Here is a 14,846-nt window from a genome sequence, read left to right as displayed (position 1 = left end):
GGGGCTAACAGCGGGCACTCATTCCGCTCCCAGGATTTGAACCTGGGACCTTTTGGTCCGCAAGTTCAGCAGCTCAGCGCTTTAACACACTGTGCCACCAGGGGCCCCCTCTCCCACCCTGGACATATATAAATTCCACTTGCCTAGTTTCTAACGGACCTCACAACCTCTGAGGTTGCCTACTATAGATGTGGGCAAAACGTCAGGAGAGAATGCTTCTGGAACATGGCCAGACAGCCTGGAAAACTCACAGCAACCCAGGGATGCCAGCCATGAAAGCCTTCGACAACTCAAGGAGAACAGTTTGCTTGCTGTCCTCCCATCTCTCACTGGAGCTCTCATTAAGAATATATGTCAAGCTTGGCTCAAAGAGTCAGATCTGGTGGGCTCCAGACTCATATTCAGGTGTTTTGGACTTCAGTTTCCAGCATCCCTGGCCATTGGATGAGCTGGCCAAGGCTTCTAGGAGTTTTAGTTTAAATCGAGTACAAAGGGTTTTGCATGCCAAAAACAAGGAGGAATGCACTTCTCCCAGCCCTTGTAAACTCATTCAAGTATAAGGAGATACCTTTATTTTACAATGTTGATTAAAATGTTTTTTTCCTCCTTTTTCCCAATGGATACAGTCTTTGATAAAGTTGTGGGAATACATGAAAGAGTTTGCCATCCTCCCGCCGCCTCCGCTGCCTTCGGACATGCTGACCTATACGGAGCTGGTGCTGGACGACCAAGGACAGCTGGTGCATATGAACCGACTTCCTGGAGGAAACGAGGCAAGTCGATATTGAGAATATTAAAAATAGCCCCAAACAAACAATGAGAAGGCCTGGGTGCGAAGAGGAGACTGTTGGGAGGGGGCTTTCCAAAAAGGAGACGCTCTTTCAGGTGGCAGGTTTCCAATGGTTGCAATTTAGAATCCCATAATAAAAGTGTAAATATAATTATACAATATAATTTACAATAATATATAATAATATAATAGAATGTATATAGAATCATAGAATAGTAGAGTTGGAAGAGACCTCATGGGCCATCCAGTCCAACCCCCCGCTAAGAAGCAGGAAATCGCATTCAAAGCACCCCCGACAGATGGCCATCCAGCCATATGCATGTAATATTGATAATACTATATTGTAATACGATATAATACTAATTGATGCAATATAATAATATTAATTATATATTATATATTACATGTAATATATAATATTAATTATATATTATATATTACATGTAATATATAATATTTATTATATATTATATATTACAATTGGGGCCTCTGGTGGTGCAGTGTGTTAAAGCACTGAGCTGCTGAACTTGCAGATCAAAAGGTCCCAGGTTTAAATCCCGGGAGTGGAATGAGCACCTGCTGTTAGCCCCAGCTCCTGCCAACCTAGCAGTTCGAAAACATGCCAATGTGAGTAGATCAATAGGTACCACTCGGGAAGGTAACGGCGCTCCATGCAGTCATGCCGGCCACATGACCTTGGAGATGTCTATGGACAACGCCGGCTCTTTGGCTTAGAAATGGAGATGAGCACCAACCCCCAGAGTCGGTCATGACTGGACTTAACGTCACGGGAAAAACTTTACCTTTACCTATTACATGTAATATTACTAATAATTTTACAATCTATATATATAAAAGGGTAATGGAATCATGGCACCGGACAAAACAACTAAACTAAACGCCCCACAACCTCGAAAATTGACAGCACAACCTCTCATCCATGCCTCTACATTCATACAACGAAAAGAAAAAGTACATACATACATATACTATTCATATTATTATCTATATATATAAAAGGGTAATGGAATCAAGGCACCGGACAAAACAACAAAACTAAATGCCCCACAACCTCGAAAATTGACAGCACAACCTCTCATCCACGCCTCTACATTCATACAACAAAAAGAAAAGAAAAAGTAAGTCCTAGCCACAGCAACGCGTGGCCGGGCACAGCTAGTATATTCATATAGTACAATGTAGTAATTTAATGCCAGTATTGTGCTATACTAATAATATAATATTGTATGTAAATTTAATTTGTAAGCTGCTCTGAGTCCCCTTCGGGGTGAGAAGGGTGGGATATAAATGTAGTAAAGAAATAAATAAATGACAACAACAACAAAAGGCCTATAAATGAATATCAGCTCTTAATATTGGAATCATTTTGCAATGTTTTTGTTTTGGAAGTCCTTTCAGTCCTTACAACAGGGTTTTCAGAAAGGGCTCCTACATTCGATGCAAAGAGATGTCCTCCAAACGTCTCCGAATGGTTTAAATTTGGAGTGTTTCTCGTTTCTGTCCTTCTGAGCTGAGGTTGCGCCACAATGCGGTGGGAAGGGCTCTTTGTCTGCCTCCTTCCGTTCTTTCCTCTCTCTTTCTTTCCTCCTTGGCTCTCGCTCTGCGTTTGGAGTGGCTGGGAGGCCAGGGTTCCCGGGGGACGGAGCCGTGTTCGGGCTGAAATTACTAGCGCCGAGCTGCCTGGGCATGAACATGGAGTGTTTACTCTGCCAGTATGAATACAAATAGTCTTATTATATGGGACCCGGTACCCAAAGACCAGCCGCTCTGTCGCCAGCACACTCTTCTTTTAACCCCTCAAAGCCTCTCTTTCTCCTTCAGCGCAAATCACAGTTCTTTCGGCCCTTCAAAGTTTGCCGTTTTCTATCCATGGATATTTTGTGCATCCAAAATGATACTCACTCGGTTGTGTCGTAACTTGGTTCCAACAGGTTTTTGGAACTGATTAACCGGAAGCCTTAGGTTTGCCATTAAATGGAAACTGGGATCAAAATTGTCTTACTTTGCAATTCTAGACACCACACTTGGTTATTACATGACACTTATCCTGTACTTTACCTGCTCTTTTGATCTTGTTACGGTGTTTATTCTATTAGTCCTACCTGATAGCTATACAGTAGGCCGAAGTGTGGAATTTTGGCCCAGGTTCCTTGCTATCAGTCACACTTTGCCTTGGCTTTATGCCATTTTTATCATATGAGTCCTATTCTGGCCATACTGCCATCTTGCCAGAATTATATCTATATATATAAAAGGGTAATGAAATTTTGGCCTAGGACAAAACAACAAAACTACATATCCCAGAAACACTAAACTTGGCAACACAACCCCTCATCCATGCCTCTACGTTCATACAACAAAAAGAAAAGAAAAATAAAGTCCTAATTAGAGGGAGAGGAAGAATTGTTTTTATCCAATTGCTGCCAGTTAGAAGGCTAAGCTCCGCCCACTTGGTCTCCTAGCGACCCACTCAGCCCAGGGGACAGGCAGAGTTAGGCCTCACTTAGGCCTCTTCCACACTGCGTATAAAATACAGATTATCAGATTTTAACTGGATTATATGGCAATGTAGACTCAAGGCCCTTCCACACAGCTATATAACCCATTTATAATCTTATATTATCTGCTTTAAACTGGATTCTTTTGACTCCACACTGCCATATAATCCACTTCTGTGTGCATTTTATACAGCTGTGTACAAGGGGCCTCAAATAATCCAGTTATAAGCAGATAATATAAGATTATAAATATACAGTACAGTCTCACTTATCCAACATAAACAGGCTGGTAGAACATTGGATAAGTTAATATGTTGGATAATAAGAAGGGATTCAGGAAAAGCCAATTAAACATCAAATTAGGTAATCATTATACAAATTAAGCACCAAAACATCATGTTATACAACAAATTTGACAGAAAAAGTAGTTCCATGCACAGTAATACTATGTAGTAATTACTGTATTTACGAATTTAGCACCAAAATATCACAATGAATTTAAAGCACTGACTACAAAACATTTACTACTAAAAGGAAGACTGCGTTGGATAATCCAGAACATTGGATAAGTGAATGTTGGATAAGTGAGATTCTACTGTAATATATACCACCATACTTCGCCACAGCAACGCGTGGCCGGGCACAGCTAGTATTGTATATATTACACCCATTCATTGTAGAACCACTCCATGGAGCGATCTGCAATTGCTCTTACTAGGTATTATATTGTTTTAAAATGTTGGAATTTTAAACATGTTTGTTAATTGCTATTATATTGGTTCTTGTATTTTGTATTATGTACAATACAATTAAGTATTATGGTGGCACAGTGTGTTAAAGCACTGAGCTGCTGAACTTGCAGACCGAAAGGTCCCAGGTTCAAATCCCGGGAGCGGAATGAGCGCCCGCTGTTAGCCCCAGCTCCTGTCAACCTAGCAGTTTGAAAACATGCCAATGTGAGTAGATCAATAGGTACCACTCCGGCGGGAAGGTAACGGCGCTCCATGCAGTCATGCCGGCCACATGCTCAGCCTTGGAAATCCATTGGGAAAATCTGGGCAAGTCATATTCTCTCAACCCTTTTGCAAAGACGTCCAGTATAAGGGGACGATAACTTCCTTTATTTGGACGTAAATACCCCAAAGTCACCAGATCCCAGTTCCTTTGCTTTCCTTTTTCTTTGGGTGCCTAAACACTCCTTCTGAATTCTCAATGGCCTTTTTTGTTTTTTTTGATGCACACCTGAGTTTCTGTGCTCCTTTTATGTATTAACACTAGATGTCACACTTCTACTTCTGCCAGAGCCAGGCTACTAAAGAAATCCTAAACCTTTAGAAAACCTTCTTCTTCATGGTTCATGTTGGCATTCAAAGTGTCTTGGTTGGACAGAAACAGGTGAAACAGAATGATTTCAAGAAGCCATATATAGAGTTGCCATAAGTCAGTAACAACGTGAAGGCAGATAACAACAACACTTGTGTTGCCCAAAGCTCTCATGGCTGGAATCACTGAGTCGCTGTCAGTTTTCCGGGCTGTCTGGCCATGTTCCAGAAGCATTCTCTCCTGACATTTCACCCACATCAATGGCAGGTATCCTCAGAAGTTGTAAGTTGTAAGTGAGGTTTATATAACTGTAGGATGGGAGAAATAACTCTTGTCTGTTGCAATGGGCCACCTCAAATATGTCAGAGTAATTAGCAGCGCAGTAGTAGTTGTATGGAATCAGTGGAACGCAGAACGAAGAGATATCAGAGACGATGGTAAAACTATATACAAAGTTTTACTGTACAAGACGAACAGACTTGCAGATAATAGACATAAGACTCTCACTCTAGGCAGACAGAACAGAACTGAACTGATGCAATCAGTAATGCATACACACTTGTGTCTGGACACTCCCCAGTTCCAGCCACACATCAAGGTCAACACAGCTTCTTAGTAATTAACTCTTTCCAGACTATATTACACTCTGGATGATGCAATCAGTATGCAGTACAAATCAAGACACAAATTTCATTTAAACACTACCAATACACAAATCCCACATTAACAAAATAGCCTTATAGCTTCAAAGCCTGGCTGCTTCCTACCTGGGGAATCTTTTGTTGGGAGGTGTCGGCTGGCCCTGATAGTTTACTGACTGGAATTCCCCTGTTTTCTGAGTGTTTTTCTTTATTTACTGTCCTGATTTTCGAGTTTTTAAATACTGCCAGCCAGATTGTGTTCATTTTCATGGTTTCCTCCTTTCTGTTGAAATTGTCCACATGCTTATGGATTTCAACGGCTTCTCTGTCGTGATTTTGACAGTTCCTTCCTTTGAAATACAGCCTAGAATATCTGGTCTTCTTTGGAAGCCTCCTCTCCAAGTCCTAACCAGGCCTGACTCAAGATCAGACAAATATAATAAATACACCATATATACTTGAGTATAAGCTGACCTGAATATAAGCCCACCAGGACCCTCACCCGAGTATAAGCCGAGGAGGTTTTTTTTCCAGTCCTAAAAAAGGGCTGAAAAACTAGGCTTATACTCGAGTATATACAGTACTTATGCATTTAATTCAATAATTAGAGAATTATGACGAGTAAAGCCCTAACTCTGGGCACACTTAATAGGAAGCCAAAAGAGCTAGAGACCCTGAAAGAGGAGGATAGATGGTGCAAAGCGTAATTGTGTCTTTGCGTTGGCCAAAAATGTGCCACTCGATTTCCATCAGAAGCGAAGCCATTATTCTCCATTTGATCGGAAAGGTCTCCCTGGCCAGGACTGGGAGCGAACGGAGGAAGAAATCAAACCCAATGAATTATTCACCGCCTCCGATCAGAAGCAATCATGACTTCTCAGGTTCCAAACTGTGATTAGGGTTCTGTGCTGAGATGTCATTTGCTCCCTGGGTAACAACAGCCGTGTAGTATTGTGTGTAGGAAAGAGAGAGGCAAGGGAGAGAAATATCACAAGATGCAGTTTGTGTATATAATGTTTGTACATATTTCTGTCCCGTGTGTGTATGTATGTATGTATAGATAGATAGACAGATATATTTGATATTTTTATATATAGATATTGATATATTTTGTTACCTTTTGGCATTTAGGCAGTTTCTATATATAGGGAGGGCCATTGTTTCAGGTTGGACTTTTTAATGCTCTCTCCTAATACTAAAAATTGAGAGCAAGTCAAAGGTGACTGGCTTGTATCCAATTTGGCCCTCCAGTTTCTAACCAATGGTGATCCGGTTATAGAGTTTTCTTGGCTAGATTGGTTCACAGCAGGCTTGCCTTTGTCATCCTCTGAGGCTGAGAGAGTGTGACTTGCTCAGGGACATCCAGTGGGTTTCCATAATTGAGCAGGGGTTCGAACCCTGGTTTCCAGAGTCATTGCCCAACACTTAAACCACACCACCATATTATTAGTATTATTACTATTATTGTTATTCTTAATATTAGTAGATTTCACTTTCTCTCTCTCAGAGGAGACTCACAATAGTTTCTGTGCCCACTTATTCAGATTTTGTTGGGAAATAAGTTCTATATGTTTAGACGTAATATTATGAAAAGTGGGCTAAACAGCCCAAACTTGAGATTTATTTTATTTAACAGTTACAATACTAGAATGAGATGAGTCAAACTCTCTAAAGTGTCACTTCTTTTTCTGCTACTTTTAAACCGCAGTCACCCCTGTGATATCCGATCACAGATTCTCTGTTCCTTATCAGGACACAGTCTCCATTAAATAAGTCACCAAACTTATTTTAGACTCACTCAAAATGAACAATTGAGTCTCCCTGATCCTATCAACCTACCAAACCTCCCTGATCCTATCAACCAAAAATAAGACATCCCCAAAAAATAAGACCTAGTAGAGGTTTTACTGAATTGCTAAATATAAGGCCTCCCCCGAAAGTAAGACCTAGCAAACTATTTGTTTGGAAGCATGCCTGGCGCCCGCCAAACAAAACACCATAGCATGCAGGATTGGTAAATATACATACCAGTTGTATATGGAAATAATGGTAGTAACAAGAAATTCTTGACAGGAGTCACAGGAGTTTGTCTGGTTTGGTTATGTTGGTTTGTGATGACAACTATTGTACAGTATAGAATAAATGTTCACTTTTTTGTTCAACAACAAATGTGAATTCTTCTTCATGGAAAAATAAGACATCCCCTGAAAATAAGACCTAGCACATCTTTGGGAGTAAAAAATAATATAAAACACTGTCTTATTTTCGGGGAAACACGGTAGGATCAATCTTCCCTGTGCCTCATCAGAGCACAGACTGACTCTCTTTTTTAAACCCTGCACTTCTTCAACAAAACGGCAGTTGGCTCCGCCTACTTCTCCATGGCAACCAGCCTCTGAGTGCTGAGATGCAATAACTGTAATACTTATGCCACCGAATGTCGGGTGGTGAATATTGGTCTCTCCGGTTCTGGAATAGGAGTCTTTCGGCTCAAGAGAAGAGTGCACCCATTTGACACTTCCACTGATGTTGTCGTCGTCGTCTTCTCTCCCAATGCTTAGATTGGCATGGTGGCATGGCGCATGACCCTCAAGACGCCCGAGTACCCCGACGGGCGCGACGTCATCGTCATCAGCAACGACATCACGTATCGGATCGGGTCCTTTGGGCCTCAAGAGGACCTGCTCTTCCTGAGGGCCTCGGAGCTGGCCCGGCTGCAGGGCATCCCACGGATTTATGTGGCGGCCAACAGCGGTGCCAGGATCGGTTTGGCTGAGGAGATCCGGCACATGTTCCACGTCGCGTGGGAAGACCCTGACGATCCATACAAAGTAAGGAGGGTTGGGCGATTGACACTGTGTGATGCCGGGATCACATACCATTGAGCAGCCCAGTTTATAGGCTCCTTATTTTCTGAGGAAGCTGCAGAGACAAAAACCAATTTGAGTTGTGTGTACTCCATACTTATAATACTTTGGCACTCCATACTTACAATACTATTAGCTGTCCCCGGCCACGTGTTGTTGTGGTGAAGTGTGGTGGTATGGGAAATAAAGTACTGAGCAATTTGTGGTAGTTAGTATATGTTAGTACAATGGGCAACCTTTTGCACTTGGTGTGTCAAAATTCACCAAAAAACCTAGCATGACTTGGGTGGTGTGTCACTTCGAGAAAAAAACCCCATAATTTCACAATATATATAGTTTAAATAACAAAAATATATAATTGTAATACAGTAGAGTCTCACTTATCCAACATAAACCGGCTGGCAGAATGTTGGATAAGTGAATATGTTGGATAATAAGGAGGCATTAAGGAAAAGCCCAAATTAGGTTATGATTTTACAAATTAAGCACCCAAACATCATGTTATACAACAAATTTGGCAGAAAAAGTAGTTCAATACGCAGTAATGCTATGTAGTAATTACTGTATTTACGAATTTAGCACCAAAATATCACGATATATTGAAAACATTGACTACAAAAATGCGTTGGATAATCCAGAATGTTGGATAAGCAAATGTTGGATAAATGAGACTACTGTAATTAGTATATGTTAGTATATATTATTTCCTGTATTTTATAGGCAGTGTGGAAGAGGCCTGTCCCCCGGGCACCATTGTGGCTGAGGGGCTTTCTATGACATGAAGAGGCAGGGCCTAAAGGGGGCGTGGCCTACTCTTCTGACTGGCAGCCGGGGAGAACGGCTCTTCCTCATCCTCTGTAATTTGGACTATTTTTCTAGGTTTTTTAAATTGAAAGACACAGATTGGATGACTATGTCTTTTGTGGCCAAATTTGGTGTGATTTGGTTCAGTGGTTTTGTTGTTTACTCCATGGGAAAAACGCATATATAGATTACTCCCTTTTTTCTGCATTCTTCAGGATCCTGGGATTTATAGTTCAGCGAGGCAGCACATTTGAGTGTTAGACTAGGTCGTGAATCATTTCAATTTTCTTCTTCTCCTCAAGGGATTCAAGTACTTGTACCTGACTCCTCAGGATTACAAGAAAGTCAGTGCTTTGAACTCGGTACACTGTGAACATGTGGAGGACGAAGGGGAATCGAGGTAAACAAATATTGGATGTAACGGACTATTATTTGGCATCTTTGACACGAGTCTATGGCCTTCGTGCTTTGGGGCCTCCTCCAAGTTTCTTTTTATTCTTTCCGCTTCGTTCCAGATATAAAATTACAGATATTATCGGGAAGGAAGAAGGCCTGGGGACTGAGAATCTGCGTGGATCTGGTATGATTGCTGGAGAATCCTCTCTGGCCTATGAAGATATCATCACTATCAACCTGGTAAGTCCCATGAAGGAAGTGTGTTGATTTCCATTGATACCATCAAACCTGTTGTTGGCTCTGACGGTTATTTTACTAAGTCAAGGAACTATGAAATTGAAAGACACTTGTGTTTCCCTTTCAAGGTGACCTGCCGGGCAATTGGAATTGGGGCTTACCTGGTTCGGTTGGGACAGAGAACAATCCAAGTGGAAAATTCCCATATTATCTTAACTGGAGCCGGAGCCCTCAACAAAGTAAGCTCATGTTTTTCAGATACATATTTCTTTTGTTCTTAAATCAGCAATGCAATTTTTATATTAAATACAATATGGCCAGGATACGGAGGAAATTGAGTTCCCTTATGCCGGTTTAGTAGACCAATGGGATGCTCTATAGAGCACTTACTGGAAAATACTATCAAAAAGCAAGGTCTTCTCGGTGGTGGCACTTCTTCTCCAGAATGTCCTTTTGTTTAGTTTGATTGGTGGAGGTTGTATTTCTTCTTTGTGGAGTCTGTGAAATCGCACATTTGGTTAATTTCTGCGCCTGCACAACTCTTCGGAACCTTCTAGATCTTGAAATGAAACATTTTGGCGGTGGCCCCGCCCACACTCCCCTGTAGTATAAATGCCCGAGGGCGGGGACTACACCTCAGCAGCTTTTGGAATCTTTCTAGTGTCTTACTGCCATTTTTAATGGTTTTGAACCAGACTGTTGACTATTGTGTCAGACTCTCTGTTACCAACTAATTAACGGCTTTTGATTCGGACTGTCAACTATTCCATTGAACATCTGACAGGATACTAAGGAAATTGGTTTAGTAGACCAATGGGCTGTTCTATAGAGCGCTTACTGGAAAATATTATCAAAAAGCAAGGTCTTCTCGGTGGTGGCATTTCTTCTCCAGAATGTCCTCTTGTTTGGTTTGATTGGCAGAGGTTGTATTTCCTTTCAAATAATACTGCTGATGGTGACTGCTCCTTTGCTGTCGTGTTGCATTTCTCTATTCGGAATTGTTTTAGAAGTGCTAGGTCCTCTTTTCGTATTTGGTCAGACGCTCATCCTCTACGAAAATGGCTGTCTGGTTTTACTATACCAAGCGGCATGCGCTGTAAAATCGCAACCGTCACAGTAAAGAGCTTAGTTGCGACGTAAACACTAACAAGTTTTATTTGGCCCAGGGGGATGGCACGGCTTTTGCCAAATCGAGCTTACTAGAATTTAACGTGATGCCTTGTTGATTTTGTTGCAGCAGAGTAACAAAGCTATCCTGGAACATAACAATGGTAGCAAGAGAAGTGAAAACAATATGCGTTTGTTCCTTTTGGGTTGAATGCCTTGATGGTGACTTTCAGGGTGTCAAGCTCAGGTCTGGAAGTCTTGCATTAAAGTCCCTGTTCAGCATGGAAACTTACTGCATAATAATTCTATTTTATTATTCTGTGTTGTTGTTGTTTCTTTTAGCACTGATCTTTTCCTATGTTATTTGAGACTCAGGAAGATGAATGTTAGGCCAAATGCCATCCTACGTCACAAAACTTTTTATCAGAGATAATGAAATGGGTTGAGAAGTCATGTCATTTCTGTGAAGTTCAGATGGGATACAGAATAATTACGGGGAAAGGATGAATCGTCACCATCATCTATCTTCTCTTTAAAGACATTCCAAACAACAAATGGAGACTAAAAGTGACATTGGTCAGAATATTTCACTACAGTAGAACCTCGACTTAAGAGCACCTTAACTTGAAAGTGTCTTGAGTTAACTGCTGTCTCGGCCTGGGTTTTGTTTTGACATAAGAGCAGAGTTTTGAGTTACGTGCTAGCTCTAAATGCTTTACAGCCACATTGCACTTCAAGCTCTGCTTTCTGTGAGCTAAATGTGCAACTATAAGTATCCTGTTTTTGCATATTTTGCAAAGCTCTAAATACTCTACAGCTACATGGCACTTCGAGCTCTGCTTGCTGTGAGCTGAATGCGCAACTATAAGTATCCTTTTTTTGCATATTTTGGATGCTCTGCTGTTTTGGGGTAGTTTTAGAAAACTAACACTTTGTTCTTGGTGCTTCTACCATTTTAAAGTTGATCTTTCTTTTTTTATTGTGGCCAAGAGAGGGGTTTGAACCCTCGCCGCCCAGAATCCTAGTGCAAACACAACCCCATCATGGCTCTTTCGCTAGCATTTCTGTCGACAATCGTCACAAATTCAGGCTTATTCAAAGAAAGGGAGAACACACTTGGGCCCACTGGGTTTCTTCCTCTCGACTTAATTCATTTCTGGGCAGCTTTGCTTTAACGGGGAGGGATGCTGGGAGTGCTAGTCCAAAGAGCGGCTGCCTGTCCCTGATTTAGGGGACCGTTGCCTTCCGGCGGCTCCGGAATAACGGCAAAGAGAATAACGGCAAAGAGTCGGAGACCCCCTTCTTGCTGGAGGCCTCTACCTGGATGGATGGTCCCCCGGGGAGGAGGACCCTCTCCCCACCCCACTTTAGGCTTTAAACAGGGCTGGAAGACAGAGCCAAAGGCCAAGGCTCTTAAATCACGGTGCCACCCAGGCAGCAGCTGTGTGAGATTTATGCTTGAGGGCCCGGCTTCTTGTGTGCAGAAGAGAGAAACAATTTGCCCTTGAATTACGGACAGGGAGAGAGGAGGAGGAGGAGGAGGAGGGAGAGATTGCGCTTGCATTTCTTTGGGCAGCTGGCGTAGTCTGCTGGCTTGGAAAGAGCTCTCCAAGGTGCTGAATTCACAGCGGAATAGCATTCAGCCTCTTTGAGGACCCATTTCAGTAATTGACGGAGAGAATGATGGGTCCAAAGTTACCCTGTTTGAGTTTGAAGGTCCAGCGGGGATTCAGATCTGGGCCTCCCAAGTTCCACCCAAAAGGCCCTAACCACTATACCACAGTTTCCAAAAGCAGTTGTTTTCCAAAAGCAATAGCAGTTGTTTTAGCAGATCGGAAACTTCTTGAGCAGAGCAGTCGAGCGGATGAGCCTCAGCAAGGACAAGCGCAGAGTCAAGCTTTGAAAGTGGCAAAAGACTTTATTTATTTATTTATTACAATATTTATATCCCGCCTTTCTCACCCGACAGGGGACTCAGGGCGGCTTACAATAAAACACACATATAAAAATTGTACAATACGCTATAAATCAGATTTAAAAATATTAGCTTACATCAACATTCATAAACACATTCTAAAATACAAATGGGCGTGTTCAAGTTCCAAAAACTAGGTCTGTCGATTGAATTCCGGCATACATAATAGTAATTAGCGCTGCTGGTTCTTATTCGAAAGCCTGACCCCATAACTAAGTTTTAACCTCCCTACATAGGAAAGTTAGCACCTAGCTATTTAACTGGGTTGCTGTGAGTTTTCTGGGCTGTCTGGCCATGTTCCAGAAGCATTCTCTCCTGATGTTTCACCCATATCAAAGGCAGGCATCCTCAGAGGTTGTCAGGTCTGTTGGACACTAGGCATGTGGGGTTTATATATTTGTGGAATGATGCCCAGGGTGGGAGAAAGAATTCTTGTCTGTTGGAGGCAAATGTGAATGTTGCCATTGGCCACAGCAACCCAATGAAAGCCTTCAACATCTATTTAACAATTTTTCTGCAGACATCTTGTCTCTCTCCAGGCTCATGGGAGAAGAACAAACTGGAGGACTCAAGGGCTGACTGTGACTAGATATTTTTAATAACCCTTCCTCGCTTGCTCACTCGCTCACTCACTCGCCAGGCCGGGTCCTGGTGCTGCCATTATCGTTGCCGGGACCCAGCCTGGTGAGTGAGTGAGTGAGCAAGGGAGGGAAGGAGGGCGGCAAAGGCTGGGTCCCGGCACCGACGACAGCAGCACCAGGACCCAGCCTGGTGAGTGAGTGAGCGAGTGAGCAAGCGAGGAAGGGTAGGGCCTTTGCCACCCTCCTTCCCTCCCTTGCTCACTCACTCACCAGGCCGGGTCTGGCAGCGACGATGGCAGGACCCGGCCTGGCGAGTGAGTGAGCGAGGGAGGAAGGGCGGCCCTGGGCATTGGATAATACGGTATGTCGGATTAGCGGAAGTCAGATAAGCAAGACTCTACTGTAAATAAATGGAGGATAATAGGGGATTCTAATCTGGTAAGGCAGCATTTTCTGGCTAGATCTCCTTACCTTGAGTAGAAGACGAGGCATTGGGAAGAAAGCGGGGTCCATTCTTGGGAACAGAGCATGGAAGACGTCGGTTTTGTGGCCTAAAAGACCAAGGGGATTATCGTACGATGCTGCTATCACATTCCACTTTGTCTCCTGTGTCTCCTTCCTGTAGTTGAGTGAGGCCCAGGATGTGGGTGAGAATGGTAAAGGACCTTCCACACCTTGCAAATCCACAGGAGGAGGCAACTATTGCAGTTAGGAGTGGAATGACGCATTCACGGTGTCGTGTGATAATCTCTCAAGTCCACGGAGCTGGAGCTGGATGGTTCAGGAGGAATAGTTTGAGGGGGGGATGTTGGGATTTGGTAGAAACACGTGGAAAGGAAGTTAGGAGTGGAATGATGCATTCACGGTGTTGTGTGATAATATCCCTGGTCGACGGAGCTGGAGATGGATGGTTCAGGAGGAACAGTTTGAGGGGAGGGCTGTTGGGATTTGGTAGAAACACGTGGAAAGGAAGTTAGGAGTGGAATGACGCATTCACGGTGTCATGTGACAATATCCCAGGCCCGCTCGGAGCTATGTTGTTTGTCTTTGTCCTATGTTAAAAGGCATTGAATGTTTGCCTATATGTGTAATGTGATCCGCCCTGAGTCCCCTTCGGGGTGAGAAGGGCGGAATATAAATGCTATAAATAAATAAATAAATAAATAAGTCAACGGAGTCGGAGATGGATGGTCCAGGAGGGACAGTTTGAGGAAGGGATGTTGGGATTTGGTGGAAACACATGGAAAGGAAAAGGCAACTATTGCAGTTAGGAGTGGAATGACGCATTCACGGTGTCGTGTGATAATCTCCTAAGTCGATGGAGCTGGAGATGGATGGTTCAGGAGGGACAATTTGAGTGGCGGGCTATTGGGATTTGGTGGAAACACGTGGAAAGGAAAAGGCAACTATTGCAGTTAGGAGTGGAATGACGCATTCACGGTGTCGTGTGATAATCTCTCAAGTCCACGGAGCTGGAGCTAGATGGTTCAGGAGGAATAGTTTGAGGGGAAGATGTTGGGATTTGGTGGAAACACGTGGAAAGGAAAAGACAACTATTGCAGTTAGGAGTGGAATGACGTGTTCACAGTGTCGTGTGATAATCTCC

The 14,846-nt window shown here is 42.9% G+C and overlaps 1 protein-coding gene across 7 annotated transcripts in view; it reads left to right on the top strand.

The window, feature by feature from the left end:
• acaca (acetyl-CoA carboxylase alpha) overlaps positions 1-14,846 on the top strand; it is a 178,059-nt gene that overhangs the window by 109,573 nt on the left and 53,640 nt on the right. For all 7 annotated transcript variants that reach the window (XM_062959350.1, XM_062959349.1, XM_062959348.1 and 4 more), the window contains 5 exons: positions 627-773; positions 7,835-8,104; positions 9,247-9,344; positions 9,460-9,580; positions 9,706-9,816. In XM_062959350.1, coding sequence (XP_062815420.1) covers positions 627-773; positions 7,835-8,104; positions 9,247-9,344; positions 9,460-9,580; positions 9,706-9,816 — 747 coding nt within the window. The remainder of the gene's footprint in view (positions 1-626; positions 774-7,834; positions 8,105-9,246; positions 9,345-9,459; positions 9,581-9,705; positions 9,817-14,846) is intronic.

Source organism: Anolis carolinensis, unplaced genomic scaffold (genome assembly GCF_035594765.1).
Source record: "Anolis carolinensis isolate JA03-04 unplaced genomic scaffold, rAnoCar3.1.pri scaffold_7, whole genome shotgun sequence".
In the NCBI taxonomy this organism is placed as follows: Eukaryota; Metazoa; Chordata; class Lepidosauria; order Squamata; family Dactyloidae; genus Anolis; species Anolis carolinensis.
Note: the sequence above shows the minus strand (reverse complement) of the source record. Positions and strands in the feature narration are given on the sequence as shown.